Source organism: Pinus tabuliformis, chromosome 7 (genome assembly GCF_031772625.1).
Source record: "Pinus tabuliformis cultivar Carrire ecotype Pingquan chromosome 7, CPIR1, whole genome shotgun sequence".
Classification (NCBI taxonomy): domain Eukaryota; kingdom Viridiplantae; phylum Streptophyta; class Pinopsida; order Pinales; family Pinaceae; genus Pinus; species Pinus tabuliformis.
The window spans coordinates 828,239,784-828,263,525 of record NC_142293.1 but is presented as its reverse complement, the minus strand read 5'-3'; the positions used below and the strand labels follow the sequence as shown (position 1 = coordinate 828,263,525).

The following is a 23,742-nucleotide window of genomic DNA, read 5'->3' as shown; positions in this document are numbered from 1 at the left end:
ACTCTCCCCCATTATCTGATCTCAACACCATGATCTTCCTCCCTGTCTGGTTCTCCACAAGAGCCTTAAACTCTTGGAATCGCTGGAAGACCTTATCGTTGGTCTTCAGAAAGTAAATCCAGGTCCTCTTGGAGTGGTCATCAATGAACGTCACATAGTACTCATATTCGCTCAATGAGACATGGGACATGGGACCACATACATCAGAATGAATCAAATCAAGGACACCTGCAACTCTACTGTCATTGCTCTGGAAAGGTGTCTTGGTGTACTTTCCCAAAGCACACCCCCTGCACACATCATGATGATCAGTGCTGAAGTTTGGCAACCCGGTAACCATCTCCCTCAACATCCTGAAAGCTCCATGGTGCAAGTGGGCCATCCTCCTGTGCCACAACTCACATAAACCACTACTACTGGTCTGAGCCACCATAGCTCGAAGAGGCTGAAACATGAGTCTGTATAGTCTCCCGCTGCGAGCTCCAATCACACGAGCAGACTCGATACTGGATCCTCTAGGATACAATAACACTTGTCCCTTTCAGAACAATACCTCATACCCCTTGTCCTCCAAGATGGAAACTGATATCAAACTCTTCTTCAACCCTAGAACATAAAGAACATCTGTCACCTTCAGAGGGGGTAATGACTCGCTCTGAAATGATACTGTCCCCATATTTGCTGCCTTGACTTTGGAGTTGTTGCCAAGCACAACCTCCAAGTCAATGTCATCCTCCAAAAGGCTTGTGAAATGCTCCCTAACTCCGGTCATATGGAAAGATGCTCCATTGTCTACGAACCATGCACGTGAATATGTGACATGAGTGGCTAAACTCACCACCAAAGCACACTCTGAGTCAAACATAGCTGCAAACTCATCCACATCTACTGTAGCTGCAAATCCTTGTTTCTTCTTACCCTTCTTGTTGGGACAATGTACGACATAGTGACCCATCTTCGCACAAGCAAAGCATTTCACTTTGCTCATGTCTTTGTCCTTAGCCTTCTGCTTCCCCTTATCCCGCTTTTCTCCACTAGAAGACCCCTTCTTGATCTTCTTTGTCCTCTTGCCCTTTTCTGCAAGAGCAACATTCGCGCATGCTTCTCCTGATCTCCTCTTTAAGGACATCATCCCACATCCTCCTCCATCCAAGAAAATGCTCTCTAGCCACCAAGCTGTGGATAAAACTATCCCACTTCTCAGTGAACCCTTCTAAAGCAATGCGAACCAACTGTTCCTCTGGAATAGTCTCTCCAACAACAGTAAACTCATCTTTCACCTATGAGACTCTGGTGAGGAAAGATGTAACACTGTCAATCCTCGTCATCTTGGTGTTGCATAATTTATGTCTCAATACCATCTTCCTGTTCTCATTAGAACTCTGGTGCAAAGAGACTAAGGACTCTCACATCTGATATGCATATGGCATTCTTGGAACATGAGAGAACAAATGATCCTTGATGGCATCTAGAAGGATCTTCTTTGCCTTCACATTTTTCTTAGTAAACTCTACCAATAGAGCTGAATCAATGGGCAATTGTACAATTGCTCGTGCAATATCCCACACTTACACCTCCTCCAGTAAAAGCATGATCCTCTCCTTCCATGGACCAAAATTTTCAGCCCCCACCAATCTGTCCTCTACTCTCAACCTAGTAGCCATGACCCCACAACCAACCAAATGAAGCAAAACTGGAAGCTAGAACCACTCTCCCTCTGAACTGCTGAAATCTTTGGGTTTCTGGCAAAGTTTCAAAGGTATGGTTCACTGTTTGAAGACTTTGGTAGCTTGCTGCCCTCTTTATCAGCTGACTGAAAATGTAGATCTGAGCCTCAACTTGGCTCAACTAAGCTCTGATACCATGTAGAAAATTAATGATCTGCACCCCAACCCCAGTTTACAATTTTGCAAGTGTTTATTTGACCCAACCCACATGTTTTGTCATGCTGATATAATTTTCAGTATGCATTCATTGTAAACATTTAATGAGTGCTTCTACTATTTAACACATTTCCTATCAGCTGAAATTAAAGCTAAATTTAGGCAAGCATTTCAAGCATGAGAGACACTTATTTTTGGTCAAGGTGACCCTGGAAAAACCCCACAGCCTTTTGGGGAAAACCAGTCTTCAAAGGATGATTTTATTGCTTGAAAAAATTAGTCTAAGTACATAAAATTAACCACAGTACTTATCTCCTTCAGCTGAAGCATTTAATTCAATTTCTGGAAATTTGTGCCCACTGAAAATAATTTCCAGATTTACAAATTTCATGCCCAGAAATGCTGCCTTGATATCAGTGCCAAATCTGCCTCGAAAACAGTGCAAACTCAGCCTTGAAATCTGTGCTGTAGATGCCTTGAAATTCGTGCCTGAAGGTGCCTCGATTTCTGTGCTGGAGGTGACTGCTGTCCCTTGATTTTCGTGCCAGGAAACTGCCTCGAAATCAGCGCTGCCTGTAGCAGCAAACCCGAGATTTCTGCCTTGAAATTTGGGCCCAAACAATGGAGGAACAGTCCTCGAATTCTGTGCACAGCAGCCTCGAAACTCATGCCTCTGCCCTCGATTTCTGTGCTGCTGCTTCCTTGAACTGCGTGCTGACTGTCCCCTCGATTTCTGTGCTTGCCTCCTTGAAAATCATGCTTCTCAATGGCTGCCTCCTAGAAATTCGTGCCTCCTTTCTCTTGCAGCAAACCCTCCTTGAAGATCTCCTTTTCTCCTCTCCTCTTGCTCTCTCAATAATCTCATGAGTGAATAATAAAGAATGAGCTCTCCTTTTTCCTTTTCTCTTAGAAAAGTTGGAATCCATAAACCTAGGATTCAATGGTTGAGATTTAATCTCCAAATCTCAAGATGTGTGGTTGATATCACTTTTCCCAAATGAACCCCCTGATACATTGACCCCATTACTTAAAAGCTATGTTGCATGAGTTTCTGGAACGTGGGAACGTTGGGAACTTGGGTATGGGTGTCGGGAACGGCTAGAGGTTTCCCCAAAATTTACAGGAAATGGCTAATCGGGAACGGTAATATTATATAATAAAAAAAATTAAAAATATAAAAATAAAAATATATAATTATATAATAATCAAAATTAATATTAAATCAAAATATTCAAATACTAAATCTATTTAAATATATAATCTCTCTTATATATAAATATATTCTCTGGGTGTCTCCCTTCCTGAGTCTCTCCCTTTTTTATATATAAAATATTAAAATGTCAAGTTCATTATCAGTTCTCTGACACATGACCAGTATTTGAAACAATCTGCCTTAAAGATACAAATGAACAATTTTAACTATGTTTCTCTAGTTATTCTTATGAGAAAAAGTAAAGCGACTCTAATGTTAAGCATTGACTGCCACATACAATATGCACACATTTTTCTGCGATACATATACATAAACAAAAAAATGAATACTCGTCAGCATGAAATCCCAGATATCGCCCTTACATTGAGGTGTCACACGCTTCCTTAACCCATCAAGAGATTGCTCCAGTTTCTCAATTAAGGATATCGGTGTTAAGGATGTCTTTGGCCTTTCTTTCTGCGAAGGTTTCAACAAAGCGTCATGTTTTGTGGGCAGTTCAACATATTTGTCTACATGCTTTGTATTCCCCAACCCCAGGGAACGCGGGAACTCCAAAAAAAACAGCCTGCTCCCAGAACTTTCCCAAGCTCCCATTGCAGCTCCCACAGAAAAGGGAATGTTCCCATACAGTTCCAAAGCTTCCAGGAGCGCGGGAACCAGTGGAACGGGTTTCCCACCTCTAGGGAGCAGTTCCCGTGTAACAAAGCTTAAAAGTCTTCTAGTAACTGTTTCAAGTTGTATACCTTTTGCTCATTTTTTCATAAAGTGATTTTCTCAACTCACTTTAATATTAAAAAAAGTGAACTTAATACTTTACGCATAAAGTCACTTTATAAAGTGCAAGTGATTTTAATATTAGAAAAGTACACTTGGTACTTTACGCATAAAGTCACTTTATAAAGTGCAAGTGACTTTAATGTTAGAAAAGTACATGGTACACCACTTTTAAGTATCTCTTCTATCCATGACATTAATATAACTCATAAATTTCACCAAGATAAAAGTCATTAATGTGTCTACTAGGCTAACACGTCTCCTTGGTATTATTTTCAATACTGTACACTACTTCCTTGCTTTGCACAGCCTGCTAGCCAACATGTAGTGCTGACTTACCACCTCTTTCATCCTTGGGATGTAGTTGATGTGTAACCATTTTCATTAATACCCTTTATTGGGCTGACCCAACATGTCTATTTGAAAAGGGTTCCTTTTTAGCTCTTATTGCATCACTTTTATCTTCGTTTACTTTGGTTCTATCACTTTGTAGCCAAATATTCTAGATTATAATTTAGAATTAGATGACATTTTATCAACCTTACAACTCAACAAATACCTACTAGTATGTTTGAATCAGTAACTGTTTGTGGACCAACATACCTGTAAGGAATTGCTTCTAGATGTAGCTATACACTTTTACATGCAACAATGAGTCAAATTATTTTTCGTCAGTGTTGCATTGTTGGAATTGGGTACACGTGTGGTATGGGATGTGTGCAATAACATGAAAACTTTCAAACTATTGGTGCGGTGGCATATCCATTTTTCTTTGTAGAGAAGGTTATCGGTATGTACACATTCAACTCTTTTGGATGATTGAATTTTCATCATGTCAACTACAATGTGCAAGGATAAGGATAATAGACTATAAATATATTGTTTTGGTTGTATAATATGTTTTTGGGCAATGAAACTCATGTTAAACCCACAATTGGGAAGGAAAATAGACCAGAATGTAATCTGTTGAAGTTTCTAAGTTTGCTCAGTTAGAAACCTTCCATGCACTTTATTTGATTTATTCCTACCTACTTGTTATTTTATTTAACAAGTTATTTACAATGTAAATACTGAAAATAAACACTAGTGCATGTTAAACATATTACAGATCAGCAACTAAAAAAAACATAAACAATCACACCATATGACACCATTATTTTTGGACCAATGTCCCCGGAAAAACCCAATGTGGGAAAACCAGTGCATCTATCTGAGGGTTTTCTTATTAAGCAATATCAGAGTACAATCTGGGTATCGAAATGGGCCTACCCAATAGAGAATTTCCTTGGCAGTAATACCTCTCAGTTTCTGACAAATCTCTTGGCTCCCCGAATAATCCTTCTGACAGCTACTTAGCACCAATCTGCCCCAGAAATCCCAGCGTCAGCCTCTCTCTGGATTGCATCAACCCCTCTCTGCCCCACGCTGGCCCTGCGTCAGCCCCTCTCTGCCCCACGCTGGCCCTGTGTCACCACGGATGGGTCTGCGTCCGCTTTAGGAGGCCCTGCCTGCGTCAGCCCTCTGGCCCTCTGTGTCAGCAACGCTGGCCTCTCTGAGGCTTTGCGCAGCTCCCGACTGCCTCTGCGTGGCCCTGCGGGAGCCCTGGCTGGCTCTACGTCACTCTACCCGGCTACTGCGCTGCTCTCCCGGCACTATCTCTGCCTCTCTGTCTTTCTGTACTCAAATGCCCCTCAGCTGCATCTCCCGATCACTAATTCTATCTCTCATAGCAAACCCCGTTCTAGAGAATAGAATGACTGATCACTCTGGTGTATTCTCCAAGTGACCCTCAAGCCTTCTCTTATACTTTTGACATATCAACGGCCAAGATTAAGTCTCTAATCAACGACTAAGATTAGATCTGGCTTGATCCATGTCTTTTGGACCATTCTTACACAGTTTCATATTAATCCACATTAATATTTTATTTTCCCTAAGTTTAGACTTAGGGACTCCATTAAAAATATTAATTATTTTAATATCTCCTGAACTATTTATAATCTGTCCAAACTCTTTCTGGGTATTGGAGATGTCATGTGCCCCAACCACTCCACCAAATTTTGTGGCTAGAGCACATCCGATGCTACCCCAAATTAACATAATCATCTCTCAGTCATATTATATATATAAGCTTTCTGGGCATGGTTCTATACGCATCCTGGAAAGCTCTCCTTCAACGAGGCCTTAATTTCTTATCATATGAATGATTCCCATGCCCCACCATAATATTCACCAATCCTTTTATATCCTGTTCCATTTGTATCATATGGAGAAAAGGATGAGAAATACATGGGCAAATTGGAATGGTGATCTTTCCAAATAATTGTGACACCAGATTTAGTTTAAATGTAGTTTTTTTTCAAATTCTTAATATGGAAAGTTGCTTGTGTCCTGAACATGATATTTATTCCCAATCTTATGCAGTAATTTGTGCATTTTAATATTGAGTGTGTATATACATGCATGTTTTCTATACTGATTATTATATCTGGTTACATTCAGGGTAACAGGTCTGCAGTACGCTCTCTAAACACAGAGAGAGCTTTGCAAAGTGCAAATATGAGGGGCCAACAAACTTTTCCTGATTGCTCAACTCAGGCAAATTCATCCACTTTACAGTCACAAACCACTTATGCCTCAAGTCCAAGCACAGCTGAATGGAATGGGCCTACTCACTCTTCTGAATGTGAAGAAGGTGAGTCTGGAGACGATGTTGGTGGCTCTCCCCCCATTGAAGTTGAATCTTCTTCAGGAGAACAAGCTTCTCGTCTATGTGTTAACCAAATTGAGGGCCTAGTGATTGATTCAAGGACTCAACTGCCAGTATCATATTCAAAGGCATTCACAGAGCTACTAGCAGAAAATCAAGCCAACTGTGGTGCTCTTGATCTACATGAAACTAGCTCTGGGCAATATCCATTCCTTGAATTACAGCAGTCAGATTCTGGACTTTGTTTCAGGCAAGATGGCGAGAATCAACGTAATACACATTTTTCAAGCCTCAACTTGAGTCCTTACAGTAATGGAGAAGCATCAGGTCTATTGCATGGTCAAGGTAAGGCTAGGAAACAGTGCTTTAAAGATTATCTCTAATAAAATTTTGCTATTAATATGACCAAGTAGTTGATCACCTTACTAGGTGCTTTCAAACTACAGATTGACTTGAAAAAGAGATATTTCTTTCCTTGGAAACAGGTGATTTCTCTGGCAAACTTACTTTCCTTGCATGTTCTTGGATTTAGCAGGATGGAATGATTTTCTCAGCCAAAACAAGAATGTGGAATCTATAGGCAGTGAATTTAATCCTAGTAGAAGCATCAACTTACCTATGTGGACAGAGGTGCGAAAACATTCCACAGCTGGGTTGATGAATGCTGCTTATGATCCAAAGGTCACTTCCATGCAGACTATGGTTAGTGAGGAGATCAGAAGAAGACAGACAGGTTGCAAACGGGAAACTTTTGTCACAGATGATCTAAATGGTGGAAAATCAGTTTTTGCAGACGGGAATCATCAACTCTTGGCTAGGTCAGACATTCAAAATATTGCAATTCAGGTACGTTGTTGCATGAGACATCTTTCTCAGTGCATTCACTCAAGGTGTTTCATTTGTTCTGGGAGAGTGAAAGAGTTAGAATTTGACCATACTGTTGAGTGTTAACTTATTTGATGCGAGAAAAGAGTTTAATACCAAGATCTGCCATTCAACAATTGGACCAGTAAAACAATACACACAGTACTTAAAATCTTAGAAATGTACTTTATGTAAAATAGGTCAGGACTTTGTCCAACTGTAAGATAAAGATGCTTATGACTCACATGCATATGAATCATATTTTTAATAGGGTGAAGCCTGTCATTTTCTGGTGACTGTGTATTTGTGCTTCTCCTATCAAAATGATATTAGCTAATGGTTAAAGAGTAAACTAGTCCCACAGTGCAAAACAGTGGTTTGATTATTCAGCTGAGGAAAAGTAATGATAAAAATGGTCTTTTCTTTCCTGACCATTTGTTGCTGCTATGTTCAAGAACTGTTTTGTTTTTTGATACCTTGCATTGATAATGTCTTCCTCAGTTTAATCTATCTCCCAATTTCACATCTTAACAATTCCTCAGCCTTTCCGGATTCAATGTAATCAATATTTTCCTATTCCAGAATATGGCTGATGTGACATGTCTAGAGTTAACTGTTGGAGTTGTTGAATTTGTATTGACTCTTGTGGTTTTTCGATATTCATCTCGAGACTGTGTCTAAATTTTCCTTCAAATACAATTCTAGCTCAGGCTTGCTCATCATGCATCTGTTAATCTCTTAGTTTTATGTGAATACCTAGTACTGCTTTTGGTAGACTGCCTTCCTTCACACGTCCCACTGTTTCCTTAAACCAAAAATTCCTAGAGAGTTCCATCTCATTTTTATTTATTTATATATTATTATCATTATGTTTTTTTACTAATGTTGTTAGTAGAACCTCAGAGATGTTAGGGTTGGTGTTCATGCACTCAATCTGTTTTCTTTTTATACTTAGCATCTATTTGTGTAACTTCAAATCTTTCTGCAATATCTTGTACTTGATGATCTTGTCTTCCTATTTCAAAATTCAGTATCACAAAATGATATATTTTCTGAAGTGAATGTCCTTAATGTGCATTTTTCAGTTTCATCTGAAGTCTGGCTGGTTTTGTGTCCAAACCAGTGTGAGCTAGTCATTGACTTGGCTTAGTCAGAAAAAATTGGTGACTCGGCCGAGTCATACCAAAAACAGTGACTTGGTTGAGTGAGACAGTTTTGGGTCCAAACTAGTCTGAACTGGTCGTTGACTCTCCGAGTCATACAAGATCTGTGACTCTGCCAAGTCAGACAAAAAACAGTGACTTTGTTGAGCCCAGTGTTGCGAAAATCACGATTTTTTCCCTGAAACGATTAAATCGGCGATTTTTTCATTTTGAAAAAATCGCGATTATTTCCCAAAAAAATCTTGATTTTTGTATTTTTTTTTTTAATAATTTTGCCGATTTTTATGATTTTTTCCAATTTCAGACCCTCACCGATTTAATCCCAATCGCGATGTTCGCAACAATGGTTGAGACAGACTTAACTTGCTGGATCCCAGTGCTGCTGACTTGGGTGCCTATTTGTGGGCCCAGGCAGGAAAAAAAGAACAAATGGGTTAATACTGACATTATTAGCAAGGGAGGGTTACAAATACTAAATAGGTCATATACCCTCTGTCAATTAGTCATCAAGATCTTGCCGTGTAAAGTAGGGCATTGTCTTAATATAAATGTCAAGTTCAATGAAATCCATCTATAGTGTTGTTTTTTGTGTGTGAACACAAAACAGAGTGCGTTCCTACAAGGCTCAGAGCAGTACTGATAGAATATGTTGAGTTACCTCGAGGGAAAGCTGAAAGAGAGCCTTTAGGTTGGTAACAATTTCTTGTGTAATCCCAAAAACCTTGTGAAGGCTTCTTCATGAATAAATTCCACAACTGCTTGTTCAGTTGCTGTTGGTAGTGCCTTGGCTTCTATCCATTTGGTCATGTAGTCTGTGTAAACAAGGATATAGGAATTTTGATGGGAGGGGGGATTTATGGGTCCCACAAAGTCAGTAGCCCAATTGTTAAAGAGCTCCAACACCAGTTATGGTTGTATTGGCATTTCGTTTGATTGCACCAACCTGCCCATAGGTTGAGAACCGTCACACCTTTTGACATACTCTTTGGCATCCTTGAAGATGGTGGGCCAATAGTACCCTTGACAGAGTACCTTGTACCCAATTCGTTTGTTGACAATTTGGCCTCTGTGAGGACTGTGATGCAAGCTTTCAAAATTTCATGGACTTCGTCTTCTTGCACACATCTTCTGATTTTGGTGGTGCGGTCCTGTTTTTCCATTTCACATTTTTCTTTCCCCTCTGCAAATTACAAGCCCTATTTCATCATCTTCCCTTTTTAGCTCAACATGACCATTGGGTCCACAAGGCACTGGTACGCCCCCTCCCTTTGTCCACATGCTTGGTTTGGTCCTGAAAATATTGCCCCGAAGGTTGATGTAGCTAAAAAAGGAAGAAGTTAAAAGCGTATCATGGCCACAAGCAAGAAACAAAAGAAAAAAATATTATAAAATGCAAAAGATGGCTGGGACATTATATTAGCATGCGGGAAAAAGCCAAACATGAGCTTTACCTCTTAATTATGGCCATCACCCTAGTTCCTAGGGCCCCCATTAGTGCCCCCACATCATTAAGGAACCCATGCATGTCCCAACCCTTGGTGGGTGATGAACTGCCCTACCTTAAGGGGGTAATAACTACTTATATCATACATAGCATGCTCTCGAGTCTCACCTCGTAGAGCCCCGAGTAGTAATACAATGAAAAAATCAAGAAAAAGAAAAAGGCAAATGGAGAAGGGTGGAAAAACAAAGGCCAGGGTAATTCATGTATCCATGATTGCTCCCTCCTACATCTATACACCTAATATGTGGACATCCCTTATGATTACCACCCTTGAACCACATGGTTTTTGGCTATGAGACCCCTATGTCCCTATCCACCTCATCATTATTCACATGACCTCGATGTACCTTGTTTATTAGCCACTCCCACCTAGGGAGTTAACACTATTACAAGATTAAGGCCCCAAATTTGGAAGGGAAGCCCATTATGAGGTTTCAATGTGCCCTTGAATAACAAGCTTGGTTCGCTTAGATGCACTAATGTATCATTGTCCCTAATGGTGAGGAAGCACTTTGGATCTTATATGTAATTTGTAGGTGGTTTCATCATGGGTTGGGCAACTTAATTGGGGCCCAGTCCCACTAGAGGATCATATTGAAACCCCTAGGGGATGCGTTGAGAGCCATGGGACTCCATCATGTGTTAGAGCATCATTTGATGCCATGGGCACCCTCAACACTTTCAACAGTTTGTTCATTGCCCCACATTATTCGTGAGATGTTGCACTTGGACCAGTGTGCTTCGACTAACTTAACATGATCATGGCAGCTGATCTAAGGCCCAGACAATGTCACAAGGTTCGAGGAACTTTAAACTTCAAGTTCGAATTTTGGCGAACCTTAAATTTTTTTTGAGCTTCGGCAAGCCCCATCGAACCTCATAGCCATTGACCAAGTCCATAGATCAAAACTCATAACCTCATGTCACAACTCAAGCTTATAATCTCTCCTTGCAATTTCCATGTTCGTGATAGCAATTTTTATGTTTATTGATGTTTATATCTTACTATTTTATCCTATATTTCATTTTAAACTTAATATATATATATATATATATATATATATATATAGACAAACCTAATGGCAAACCTCATCAAAAAGTTTGAACACAAACTGAACCTTATCATTGATGAACTTGAACTCGACCCCGAACCATGTGACTTTGGGCCTAGAGAAGGTTTGTCTCACCTTTGAGACTTGGGAGGGTAGGCACCATCATTAGAGCCCTCATTTGGAGCAGTGTACATGCTTTTCTTTCATCCAGAGACCCATGAGATCAACATTTGTGCCCCAAACCCACTTTGGGGCCCCACATGATGACTTCCATGGAAAATTGGGGGTCATCCCCTAATCCATCTTTATTGGAGCCCTCTCTCTCATGGCACTTAGACGACTCGACGTGGCCCTCCAATGACCCTACATCATCATGACATCATCAACTCGGCTTGCATATGGATGGCTAATTCATAACTTGTGATAGCTACTTGGTCGACTTATGACCAAGACTTGTTTTTAGCACATTATTGTATAATTTTGGGGGCTCATTAAGCTAATTCGATTTAGAGAGACTCATATAAATGGAAGTGAGTCTCATTTGTGGGAACTCATTATCATCACTTGGATTCTTCTCTTGTGAAAGGAAACCCACACTTTTTCTTTGGAGACTATTAGAGTTTCTTTGATACATTTTGACATTTGGAGCTGAAATTTTCAATCTTCTTTGGAGCTATCTTATGATTTGTGGATGGATATTTCATGTTGTCATATTTTAAATGCTTCTTGTTGAATATTTTCTTGGAATTTTGTCTAGTGTATGCAATTGTTGCAACTAGGTTAATGTTATTGTGCCCTAATTGTTGAAAATCATTGTTGGAAAGCTTCTTGGTTGGCAATTGCATATGTTACTTGTTACCGTTCAAACTAGCAGGGGTCCTAAAAGGGGATCCTTGAAGGGTTACTACTAGGCTAAGGGCAACAATGGAGCGATAGCCCACTGTCACCTTGACTAAGGCTCCCTACTCTTTACAAATTTTCACCGATGGGAGGAGACCCATTATTATAAGGATCATGAAATGGATGGACCAATGATAGGGCGAGGGGTGATCCTGGAAGCCTATTCACAAGAGAGGCTCAAATATGTGGCTTGCTTGTCTTGGAAGACAAGATGGAAGGCTCTCTAGGAAGGGCTTGGGGAAAATTTCTAGGGTTAGGTTTTGAGTATGTGTCTTATAAAGGAGATCCCTAAGTCCTAGAATTCTTGTGGAAACTTGAGTTTGTGGTGATCTTTTTAGAATTAACCTTGATAGTGCATGGGACCACACAGGACCAAGTGGACCCGAGGTTTGGTCAAGGGGATAGGATTTAGAAACTAATGATATGCTTGACCAAATTAGGGAGGGAAATGGATCAAGGAATGAATTTTCAATGAAAGGCAATACAAGGATCCCAGTGAGGTTTTTAGCCTAAGGGAAACCAAGGGCAAGAATTGGTCTTCGAGCTAGGGCTTGCGATATCTCAAGATCCCACTGTCAGAATCTCATGAAATTTAGAGGGCTTCTTGAAGACACACCAATGCAGTTGTGGACCAAAAATCGAAGTATTTGGATGGCTAGATTGTGAGATAATTAATGCCCTAGGTGACCTAGAGGACTAGACCTAGAGAAGAGGAAAGGGGAGAAGGAAAATAGGCTTAAGGTGATCATCTTTGGGTGCACCAGTGCCGAATCCTTTGGAGAGATTAGAGTCAGGTAGAATTATGACTATGGACCTTTGAATTTTCTAGGTCAAGGAGGCTTCAAAGATGATTTCGCTTGGCCCTAGGGCAACAACAAAAGCAACTTCAAAGACTTTATACTTCGTTTTGCAAGGTAAATGGCTTGTCAAGATGAACTTCAATAATGAAACATCCCTAGGAACATTCATTCATTATACATGGCCTATACATGAAACATTCACTATCCAGAAACAAAATTTCCACAACTTTGCATAAGAGATGCAACAAATAAACCTTGGTATAGTGAAATCCCAACAACAATGTATGTGACAAAATTAGAAAGAAAGAATATCATTAGAATTTACTTACATGTATAAGAATATATCTAACCATCCAAAAACTTGCCAACAAGAAGCTCCAAGACATATGAAAATTATCCAAACATCAAAATTCATTCTATGCTCTAAAAATTCGTCCTCTAGGAAGGATAGCGAAAATTTATAAAGAAATAACAATTCCAAATCCAAGTGATGATGCTAAAATGAATCCTCACCAGTTCTATTTATACACTTCTAATGAGTTTGACTTAGCTACTTGGGCCTACATTAGCCCCTAAAATAAAACAATGTGCAAACAACTAACTTTTGGTGACAAGCCCACCAAACTAGCTCATAAACAAAAGAATAAGCCTCTCAAGAGGTCGAATGATCAATAATACATGTCGTTGGGCCTTCTAAGAAGCTTGATGAAGTCCATAAGTGCCACAATGATGAATAGGACTCCCAAAAGTAGTGAACAAGGGGTTGGCCCCTTGTTCTCCAAGTAATAAACCTGTGATGCTCCCAATGGGTGTGAGGGCACATAGGTAACCTCATGGGCCTCCAAGTAGGTCGAAGATGCCTGGAGACCATCTGTAGGGCTCAGATGATGGTGTAATGATGCCACATCAACATACAAGTCCTGGGTCATCTGCCAAGTGTATAGTACCATTGTGGGGCCCGCTGGACATGGTGAACTAGGTACATTTTCCTCGTCCAATAGGTGTATCTCGAGCAATCTCTGAACATCTTTTGGGATCCATGGGGTGTTGTCTACTGCCGTGGAGGTCCGTGGCTCTCAACACATAGCCTACATGTGCCAATGTAGCCCTCGGGAGGGTTAGGACCATGTATAGGGAGACCAAACCCAAAATGGAGACCATCTGCAATCTTGCATAAGATCCAATGCATCCCCTAGCCTTCCACTACAACAAGTCATCAAAGGAAATCAAGTTAAAGAGCTTACAAACCATGGACAATAGGTGAGCACTTCACAATGGCATGCCTTTACATAGTGGGCTTTGGCATGTCCTAATGTCTCCAAGCTCCAAATGGGGTTAACCAAGTATCCTAATAGGTGGTTTCTACCTATAAAGGGGATAGTATGTCTAAGGTACACCCTTCAAAGGGTGGTGGCATGTGATAAAGAGATGCATAGAGTAGGGAATGAAAAGGGGTAGCCCTGGGCCACATGCTGGGGTACTAGGGTAGCTAGCGAAAGATAAGGCCACACTTGGGTATATAATGTATAGGAGGGAGCAATCGTGGTACATGAGGTGCCCCGACCTTGATTTTTCCACCTATCTTTATGTCTTTTGCATTTTATGTTTTTTCTTTGATTAACTGCTCGAGGCTTAAGGGATAAGAGCATGATGTGTAAGGTATAACAATGGATTCCCCTTTTAGGGTAGGGCAGTTCATTGCCCACCAGGGGTTGGGAAAATCATGCGTTCTTGAATGATAAAGGAGGTTCATCTAAGGCCTGTAGGAGCCAGGGTGATGGCCATGATAATGGGGTAGAGTTCATGTATTGACTTTTGCCCACGTGCTAAATGTGTTTGTCCTGACCATCTTTTGCATTTTGTGGTATATTTCCCTGTTGAATGTGGCTAATTATGCTTTTATTTTTCTTTTCAGTGGCATCAACCTCAGGGGCATCATTTCAGGCCCAACCCAGGGTGTGGGCAAGGGGAAGGGGAAGGCTAACCCTATGTGGACTCAGTGGAGGAATGTGGACCCGGGTGGGAGGAATGACGAATGGGGTTATAATGAGCGGAAGGGGAGTGATATATGTGGATGAAGGAGCGGGACCACGCAACCAACTTTAGGGTTTCCCATGAAGTACCATTCTTTAAGCCCAAAGGTCAGTAAAAGAGATTCCATGGGACTAGGCTCCAAGGTTAACATCAGAAAGAGGTCTAGGGGACAAGAACACAGACCTAGCCCACTCTTTCCACCGAATCCCCCCATTAATCCATGCCCAAAAATTTCCATAATAAGTAAACTACAATACTCAATTATCAAATGACAAAGCATACCTTCTAGTTTGGGAGACCCGCCTTCAACATACGACCATAACAAATGGGTGAGGGACCACATGGCTGGCTCAAGTGGCGAAGAAATGGCACAACGAGATAGTTGGTGGCTCCAGGGCGCTGCTGGCTGAGGACCATCTTCTAGAATTTTTTTTTTCTTTTTTCTAGGGATATCACCCACAAAATGGTGGCTAACATTAATCATTGTATGGAAAATGATGAATGTTCCTAGTGGATGAAATTTTGTTTTCCTTCTATAAAACTCCATAAATATTGGGTGGGTAAATGCTAAAGGTTCGTTGCTAGTGCATCAATCTTTAGCTTCCTTAAGGATGGTTTTGGCTAATTTTGAATCATCTTAGACTCCATAGCCCAAAGCACTAGGCACTGGTCCAAGAAGTTTGGTGATCAACTCCTCTTTTCTCCATCTTTTCTCCTCAAATTTTTGGCTTCTGTTTCCTAGGACGACTAGCTATGTCATCAAGCGAATTCCTTTAGGGAGTGAGTTTTTGGATTCCGTTCTGACAAAACTCTTCTTTGAGGTTTTGTCTAGAGTGCCTCCAATTTTGGTTGATTTCTCACGATAATACAACCATAAATTCTTGTGCCCTAGAAGGGAAACCTAGCTTGTATTTCCTTGGATAGGTGGCTTTCTTGAGGGTTGTATGAGCATAGTATTAATTGGAATAAATCAAGAAACCCTTTCTCCTCCCTTGTCTTGACCTAGTGAGTACTTTGGAAGCATTTCTTCCCACGATTATTCATAAAATCCTAGGTCTAGCATAAATCTATCTTAGGTCTATCAAAGGGAGCAAAGAGCCTTTTGGAAGTGTTAAATCATCACATAGAGATCCTTTGAGAGGTCCGACCTCATCTTTTAGAGTCTTGACTATTGATTTGGGGTAGCATTGGATGTGCTCTAGCCACGAAATTTGGTGGAGAGGTTGGGGCACATGAGATATCCAATACCCAGAAAGGGTTTGGGCAGATTCTAAACAGATCAGGAGATATTAAAATAATTAATATTTGTAATGGAGTCCCTAAGTCTAAACTTAGGGAAAATAAAATATTAATGTGTATTAATATGAATCTGTGTTAGAGTGGTCCAAAAGACATGGATCAAGCTAGATTTAATCTTTAGCTGTTGATTAGGGACTTAATCTCGGCCATTGAGATATCAACAGGAAAAGTATAAGAGGATGCTTGAGGGTCACTTGGAGATTACACCAAATGATCAGTCATTCTATTCTCTAGAGCGGGGTTTGCTAAGAGAGATAGAATCAATGATCGGGAGAGCAGCTGAGGGGAATTGAGTACAGAGAAACAGAGAAGGCAGAGAGTGTTCCGGGAGAGAAGCACAACAGCCAAGGAGAGTGACGCAGAGCTAGCAAGGGCTCATGCAGGGCCACACAGAGGCAACGAAGTGCTGCGCAGAGCACCAGAGGGGCTAGCGCAGTTGACGTAGAGGCTCCCAGAGCTGGCGTAGGGCCTCATGGGGCTGACGCAGGGCTAGCGTGAGGCAGAGAGGGGCTGACACAGTCCAGATTGGGCAGACGTTGTGGTTGCAGGAGTAGTTTTGTGCTGAGTAGTTGCCGGAAGGATTTTCTGGGGTTTCAGCTAGGAGATTTCTCTCAAACTGTGAAGTATAGCTGCTAAGGAAATTCTTTGTTGGGTAGGCCAGTTTCGACACCCAGATTGTACTATGATATTGCTTAATAAGAAAACCCTCAAATAGCTGCACTAGTTTTCCCGCATTGGGTTTTTCCGGGGTCATTGGTCCAAAAATAATGGTGTCATGTGGTGTGTTTGTTCTTGTTTCTTTTAGTTGCTGATCTGTAATATGTTGAGCATGCACTGGTGTTTATTTTCAGTATTTACTTTGCAAATAACTTATTAAAGGAAAATTAACATGTAGGTAGGAATAAATCAGGAAAAGTGCATGAAGTGTTTCTAAACTAAGTAAACTTAGAAATTTCAACATGGTATCAGAGCGAGATTGCAGATCACGGGGGGACTAAAAGACGTCAGCCGAGCGGAGAAATAGCAGTAGAAAATAGCTGGCCCGAAGTGACAAAAGCTGTTTCTAGCAGCGCAAAAGCCAAGAAGTGTGACACAGAGCTAGCCAGTACCACGTAGAAGAAGTCGGGCGCTGCGCAGAGCCTCAAAGAGTCCAGTGTTGCTGACGCAGAGGGTCAGAGGGCTGACGCAGACCCATCTGGGGTGACGCAGAGCTAGCGTGAGGTAGAGAGGAGCTGACGCAGTTCACAGAGAGGCAGTTGTTGGAGTCTAGAAGGCTGCAGAAATATTGCAGAGTGAAGCTGGCGAGGTACTGTAGTCAGAATAGTACCTGATAGAGCAGGGCCAGAGGAGTTGTTATCGAGGGTTTCTAGCCGAGGAACCTGGATCAACAGTGCAGTTGCACAAGACGATCAGAGTAGGGGGCATCTTGACAAGCGGCAAAAGAATTTCCAGAAGGGAAATCAGGACTCAGAGGGAGTCCAGAAGAGAACTTCCAGACGAGAAGTAGAGACTTAGAGGAGTCGAACAGAGAACTTCTAGGAGCGAAGTAGAGGAGCGTCATGGCACTACACGGGGTAAGAGACCAGGATAGATTGGACGGAGCATCAAACTTCGCAGTTTGGAAGGCCAAAATCTTATCAGTGCTTGACAGGAATCGTGTCAAGAACTTCGCCTTGAAGACGATAGCTATCCCAGTCGACCCAAATGATAGTGACAAATACGAAGAGGCGATGGCGAGGTCCAAGTGCATTATCCTTGACGGGGTCAAGGATCATGTGGTACCACATATAGCCGAGAAGGAAAAGGCAGTTGAGATGTGGGAGGCTCTCAAGAACCTGTACCAGCATACTTCTGTGTAGAGAAGAACGTTGCTCGAGAACCAGATGAGGTCGTATCAGATGAAGAAGGGTCAAACCATTGACTCCTTCCTCGGAGGACTGAATGAGATCCGAGATTAGTTGACTGCTATAGGAGCGACACCGGATCAGGAGCTTATGGTAAGGATAGCCCTGAATGCTGTCTCAGAAGAGTGGGAAGTGTTTCTCCAGAGCATCCTGGGCAGAGGGACTCTCCTACCTTGGGATGAGATGTGGGCAACTCTTCGCCAGGAAGAGATCAAACGACAGTCAAAGACAGGTAGCAACAACAAAGGGATCAAGGTCAAGTAGGAGGAGGAGGATGTGGCCCTATCATCTGAGGGAAAGCAAGAGAAGTGGAAGAAGAAAGATCTCTCCAAGATCAAGTGCTTCCACTGTGGGGAGATGGGTCATTATGCGACCCAGTGCCTAAGGAAGAAGAGTAAGGGAGAGTCTTCCGAGACTAAGGCAACACCAACACGGGAAGAGAAGGAAGTTTTGACAGACGATGATCGTGCCACGAGTGCACATGTACCACTTGAGCGGAAGTGGGGAGACATCGAGCTGTAGTCAGATGGACTACAGGCGATGAGGGGTAGGATCCTTGAGGTACCCAGCCTCTTGGATTAGACCTTGCTACGAGAGCCTCGACGAGGAGTAGCAGGACTAGCTGAGTGGATAGAGATGGATGCGGATGGAGCGGCAGGGGGAGCTACAGTGCAGGAGTCCCGAGACAACACAGAGCTAGCAGGCTGTAGCAGTGCGGGAGGCACAGGAGTGTTGCACCAGTGCAAGATGGCACAGAGAGGTGTGCAACGGCGCGAGATATAGGGAGTTGTTGCAGCAGCGCAAAGGTCAGAGAGGGAGCAATTGTCAGCGGTAGAGGGAGCTTCAACATCAGTGGGTGTTTCTAGCCCAACAAGAGGGTTAGTTGGGATATCAGTTACTTACTTCTCAGTAACTGAGTTGCAGTGCAATAGTGGGCAGCACGATGCAACATGATGAGAGGAGGTACAATGTAGATGCAGTGCTGGGAGGAAGGACCAGCAACAACACGGATGCAGAGGGAGATGTCGTACAAATGCAGTAGTGGCAGTGACAGAACCATGGGCAGCAATACAGGGGGCAACAGTGCAGAGGATGTTGGGCAGGAAGGCTTAGCATCGGCAAAGGTACCCTTGCCGGATGATCATAGTAATACTTAGTGAGGAGTATTGCTAGAGCACAGTCCTCGCTAAGAGGGAGTGTTGATTTGGGGTAGCATCGGATGTGCTCTAGCCACGAAATTTGGTGGAAAGGTTGGGGCACATGAGATCTCCAATACTCATAAAGGGTTTGGGCATATTCTAAATAGATCAGGAGATATTAAAATAATTAATATTTTTAATGGAGTCCCTAAGTCTAAACTTAGGGAAAATAAAATATTAGTGTGTATTGATATGAATCTGTGTTAGAGTGGTCCAAAAGACATGGATAGCCAGATCTAATCTTAGCCGTTGATTAGGCACTTAATCTCCGCCGTTGAGATATCAATAGGAAACGTATAAGAGGAGGCTTGAGGGTCATTTGGAGAGTACACCAGATGATCAGTCATTCTATTCTCTAGAGCGGGGTTTGCTAAGAGAGATAGAATCAGTGATCGGGAGAGCAGCTGAGGGGAATTGAGTACAGAGAAATAGAGAAGGCAGAGAGTGTGCTAAGAGAGCAGCACAATAGCCAAGGAGAGTGACGCGGAGCCAGCAAGGGCTCACGCAGGGCCATGTAGAGGCAGCCAAGTATTGCACAAAGCACCAGAGGGGCTAGCGCAGTTGACGTAGAGGCTCCTAGAGTTGACGCAGGGCCTCCTAGGTCTGACGCAGGTCTAGAATGGCTGACGCAGGGCCAACGTGAGACAGAGAGGGGTTGACGCAGTCCAGATTGGGCAAACGCTGGGGTTGCAGGAGCAGTTTTGTGCTGAGGAGCTGCTGGAAGGATTTTCCGGGGTTTTAGCCAGGAGATTTCTCTCAAACTGTGAGGTATAGCTGCTAAGGAAATTCTCTGTTGGGTAGGCCAGTTTCGACACCTAGATTGTACTCTGATATTGCTTAATAAGAAAACCCTCAGATAGCTGCACCGTTTTCCCGCATTGGGTTTTTCCGGGGACATTGGTCCAAAAATAATGGTGTCATGTGGTGTGTTTGTTCTTGTTTCTTTTAGTTGCTGATCTGTAATATGTTGAGCATGCACTGGTGTTTATTTTTAGTATTTACTTTGTAAATAACTTATTAAAGGAAAATTAACAAGTAGGTAGGAATAAATCAGAAAAAGTGCATGAAGGGTTTCTAAACTAAGTAAACTTATAAACCCTAGGTATTGATCTCTTCATCTTAGAGCTTTTCTTGGAGAGCATGTTAGCTTCCTTGAAGCATTGAGCCATTGTCATGTCTCTCCCTAAATGAGCTTGGTGGAATCACTTCATACCTAAATCATTGATCTATCCATCCTAAGTGATTCCCTTCTTACTGGGACTTCTTCCATCAATGAAAGTTCGTAAAGAGCAGGGGACCTTGACTGAGGTGACAACGGGTGATTGTCCCATTGTTGTCACTTAGTCTAGAAGTTGTCCGTTAGGTTTCCCTTCCTTAGGGCCCTGCGAGATTGTGTGGTAACAATTCTAACACAACTACGATGGCAATGTTTGACGCATTTGTGGAGATATGGAATGAAAGGGACTAATTAGGCCCTCTCAACATAGGACCTTGCAACACGTGGAGCTTAAGATCTTTAAAGGAATGCTAGTAGTTATCTATCCACAAAAACTCAAAATTTTTTGTTAAGTAATGCAAACAATGGACAACCTTTATGTGAGAAATATTCAATAAAATGACTATGGTATCTAGCATGTCTTAGGAAACTTTGTACATCTTTCTACGAATGCAGAATAGGTGGGTCAAGTATCACCTTTATTTTAGCAGGATGCACCTATATAACTTTCTCTAAAATATGGTGCCCTAGTACAGTTCCATCAGTTAACATCATGCAACATTTTTCAATACTAAGAGAAACATTATTTTCTTTACATCGTACTAAGTTTTTTTTTTGTTTATTTCTTACCAAATTGGCAAGTGCTTCATCAAATTCATCACCATAACTTATGAAATCATCCATATAAATTTCCATGTAGTCATGAACAAGATTAGAAAAGATTCCAATCACAACTCTCTGGAATGTGGTTGGAGTATTACAAAACCCAAATTGTAACACATGATAGGAAAATGCTCCCCATGGACAGGTAAATGTTGTTTTATCCCGATCTTCCATAGAAATTTGGATCTAGTTATACCCACTGAATCTATCAAGGAAGGAGAAATACTTCTTCCTTGCAAGTGTATCTAGGACTTGGTCAATAAATGGAAGAGGGAAGTGATATTTGTGCATGGCCTTGTTTAGCTCTCTATAGTCCACAGTGCACACAAATACTTCACTTTCCATTCTTTTTGGGAAATATGACTAAGGATGAGACCCATTGACTGTCAAAAATTGGGTAAATGAACCCAACTGTAAGCGACTTCTGTAGTTCTTCTTTTACCATATCCCTCATTGTAGTGTTCATCCTACGTTGAGGTTGTCTAACAGGTCCTGATCCTTACTTGATATAAATATGGTGTATGCACAGATTTGGATGGATCCCTTTTGTGTGCACGTAAGACCATGGAAAGGCATCACCATGCTTTTGCAATAGTTTGACTAGTCAATCTTTTTTCTATTGTGTTAGTCCTAGTTTGATTTTCAAGGTTTTCTTAGGGTTTATTTCGATGGTTTCTATGGTTGACATTTGGTCTTCCTCAATTGAGGACTCATGTTCGGGTGATGAAGCATTAGTCAAAGCTAGATAGGCTTGTACCTCAGATTGTATAATACGCTCAAGGGTATGTGTGTTTCTAGATGAAGAGGAGGAGACAATGAAATAATTGATTTTATCATCCTCTATTTTATCTCTAACAACAGGATATTGATCTATGTCAAGTACTTGATGGGCGGCTTTCTTTTCATCACATTCTTCCCTATCTGCGCAAGTACGTGCTTCATAATCCACATTGGGTTTAACAGGTGGATATAAAGTCAATTGTTTGATGGTAGTGCCATGGGAGATTGTCATACTCCTAGACCTACACCTAATATACATGCCTGTAGTGGCCAACCATGGTTGTTTTAGAATAAGAAGGTATCTCCTCAAAGAAGATTTAGGATGGAGGACCATGAAGTCTATGGTATACTCCCAGGAATTTACAGATATCACCACATCTTCTAGGATTCCTTTGGGCTTAATAGTAGACCTATTGACTAATTGAAGTATAGTGGGAGTTTGTATAAGTATTGAAAGTCCCATGGTTTACATGGTTTCATGTGTCATTACATTGATAGTAGCACCCAAGTCAATCAATGTGTTTGGGATAATAGTATTATTGATTTGCACATTGACTATTGGGCTGCTAGGACCAGAGTATTTTTCTGCAAGGACCCCTCACATGATAAGATTCAATAGTTTTCCCATGACATGAATGGCCTAGTGACCTTTCCTCTTCCAATCAAGTTTCCTCAAGCAAAGTTCTCTTACTGCCTTCGAATATATTATGACATCCTTGATTGCTTGGAATGCTGGAATTTTAACACATACATTCTTAAGTTCTCCCAAGAAATCAAATTCTAGTTGGGTTAAAGTTTTTTCTAGATTCAGCGTCCCAGGATAAGGTGGTCCTTGGAGCTTGTGGTTCTTAGGTTTGGGAAACATTTCTTGTTCGGGTTCTTCATTTGAAATTTCCTCATTAAGATCTTCAATGTGTACCAAAGGGTGTTGTTTGGCTAGGGCCTTGATTGATCGAAGGAGGATGTCGTGGCAATCCAGGGAAGAGATAAAATAAGTGGGGTAAGTTTCCATCCCAACAACTTGTGCTGGCTGAGTGGGTCTAATGTTATTGGTGTTAGTAATAGGTTGTGTAGGTAATTGAGGGCATGGAAGGGTAGATGTAGTTGCTTGCACCGGTGGAGAAGGGAGAATTTGCATTGGTGTTTGCATGGTGGTTTGTTGAGGCCCTCCATACATTGGGTTTCTCCATCCTTGTTGCCAAAGTTGTTGAGGAGGAGGGGCCATCCATGGTTGAGAAGCTAAGCTCCACGTTTGAGAAGAGTATTGCATAGAAGGATTAGACCAACAAAAATTGAAATATTGAGATGTATCTTGAGTCATATCTTGTGGTTTTTGGGACCATGGTCATTTCTAGGCCATGAAGCATAGTTTTTTTGGTTCCTTTGCTTCTTGATACACATCTTTCAGCCCTGGCAAAGAGGGAAACCTGCTTGTTGAATGCTTTTTAGTGTAGATGGCATAGATATCAATTTGATCCACTAGGCACTCCTTCAGTGGTTGACTTCTTCTACATTTCGGGCACAAAATTGCGAGTCCTAGTTCTGCGTCTTCTTTCTTCTTCTTCGCTTGCAAATTATCTATTTGAGAACACAATGCGCTGTTGAAAATTGGGCAGCGTAGGGATGAATTTCGAAACCCTAAGCCCCAAAAGAAGCCCAATGTTGAATTCAATTAAAGAAAAATATCATTTTAAACTATTTGGGCAAAATATATTTAATATTATTTTTAAGTGAAATTCAAAGTTTAAGAATTTTCTCCTCATATTATAAAGTCGACTTGGTCA

At 41.5% G+C, this 23,742-nt stretch overlaps 1 protein-coding gene across 2 annotated transcripts in view; it reads left to right on the top strand.

The window, feature by feature from the left end:
* The first annotated feature begins 6,376 nt into the window (after nucleotides 1-6,376).
* Nucleotides 6,377-23,742, top strand: part of LOC149250174 (calmodulin-binding transcription activator 1-like) — a 161,869-nt gene continuing 144,503 nt past the window's right edge. Inside the window, exons 1-2 of one of the 2 annotated variants that reach the window (XM_089458930.1) lie at nucleotides 6,377-6,925; nucleotides 7,116-7,426. In XM_089458930.1, the coding sequence (XP_089315056.1) occupies nucleotides 6,430-6,925; nucleotides 7,116-7,426 (807 nt within the window). In that variant the 5' untranslated portion in view covers nucleotides 6,377-6,429. Of the gene's footprint in view, nucleotides 6,926-7,112; nucleotides 7,427-23,742 lie in introns of both variants that reach the window. The other variant, XM_089458929.1, reaches the window with a different exon arrangement.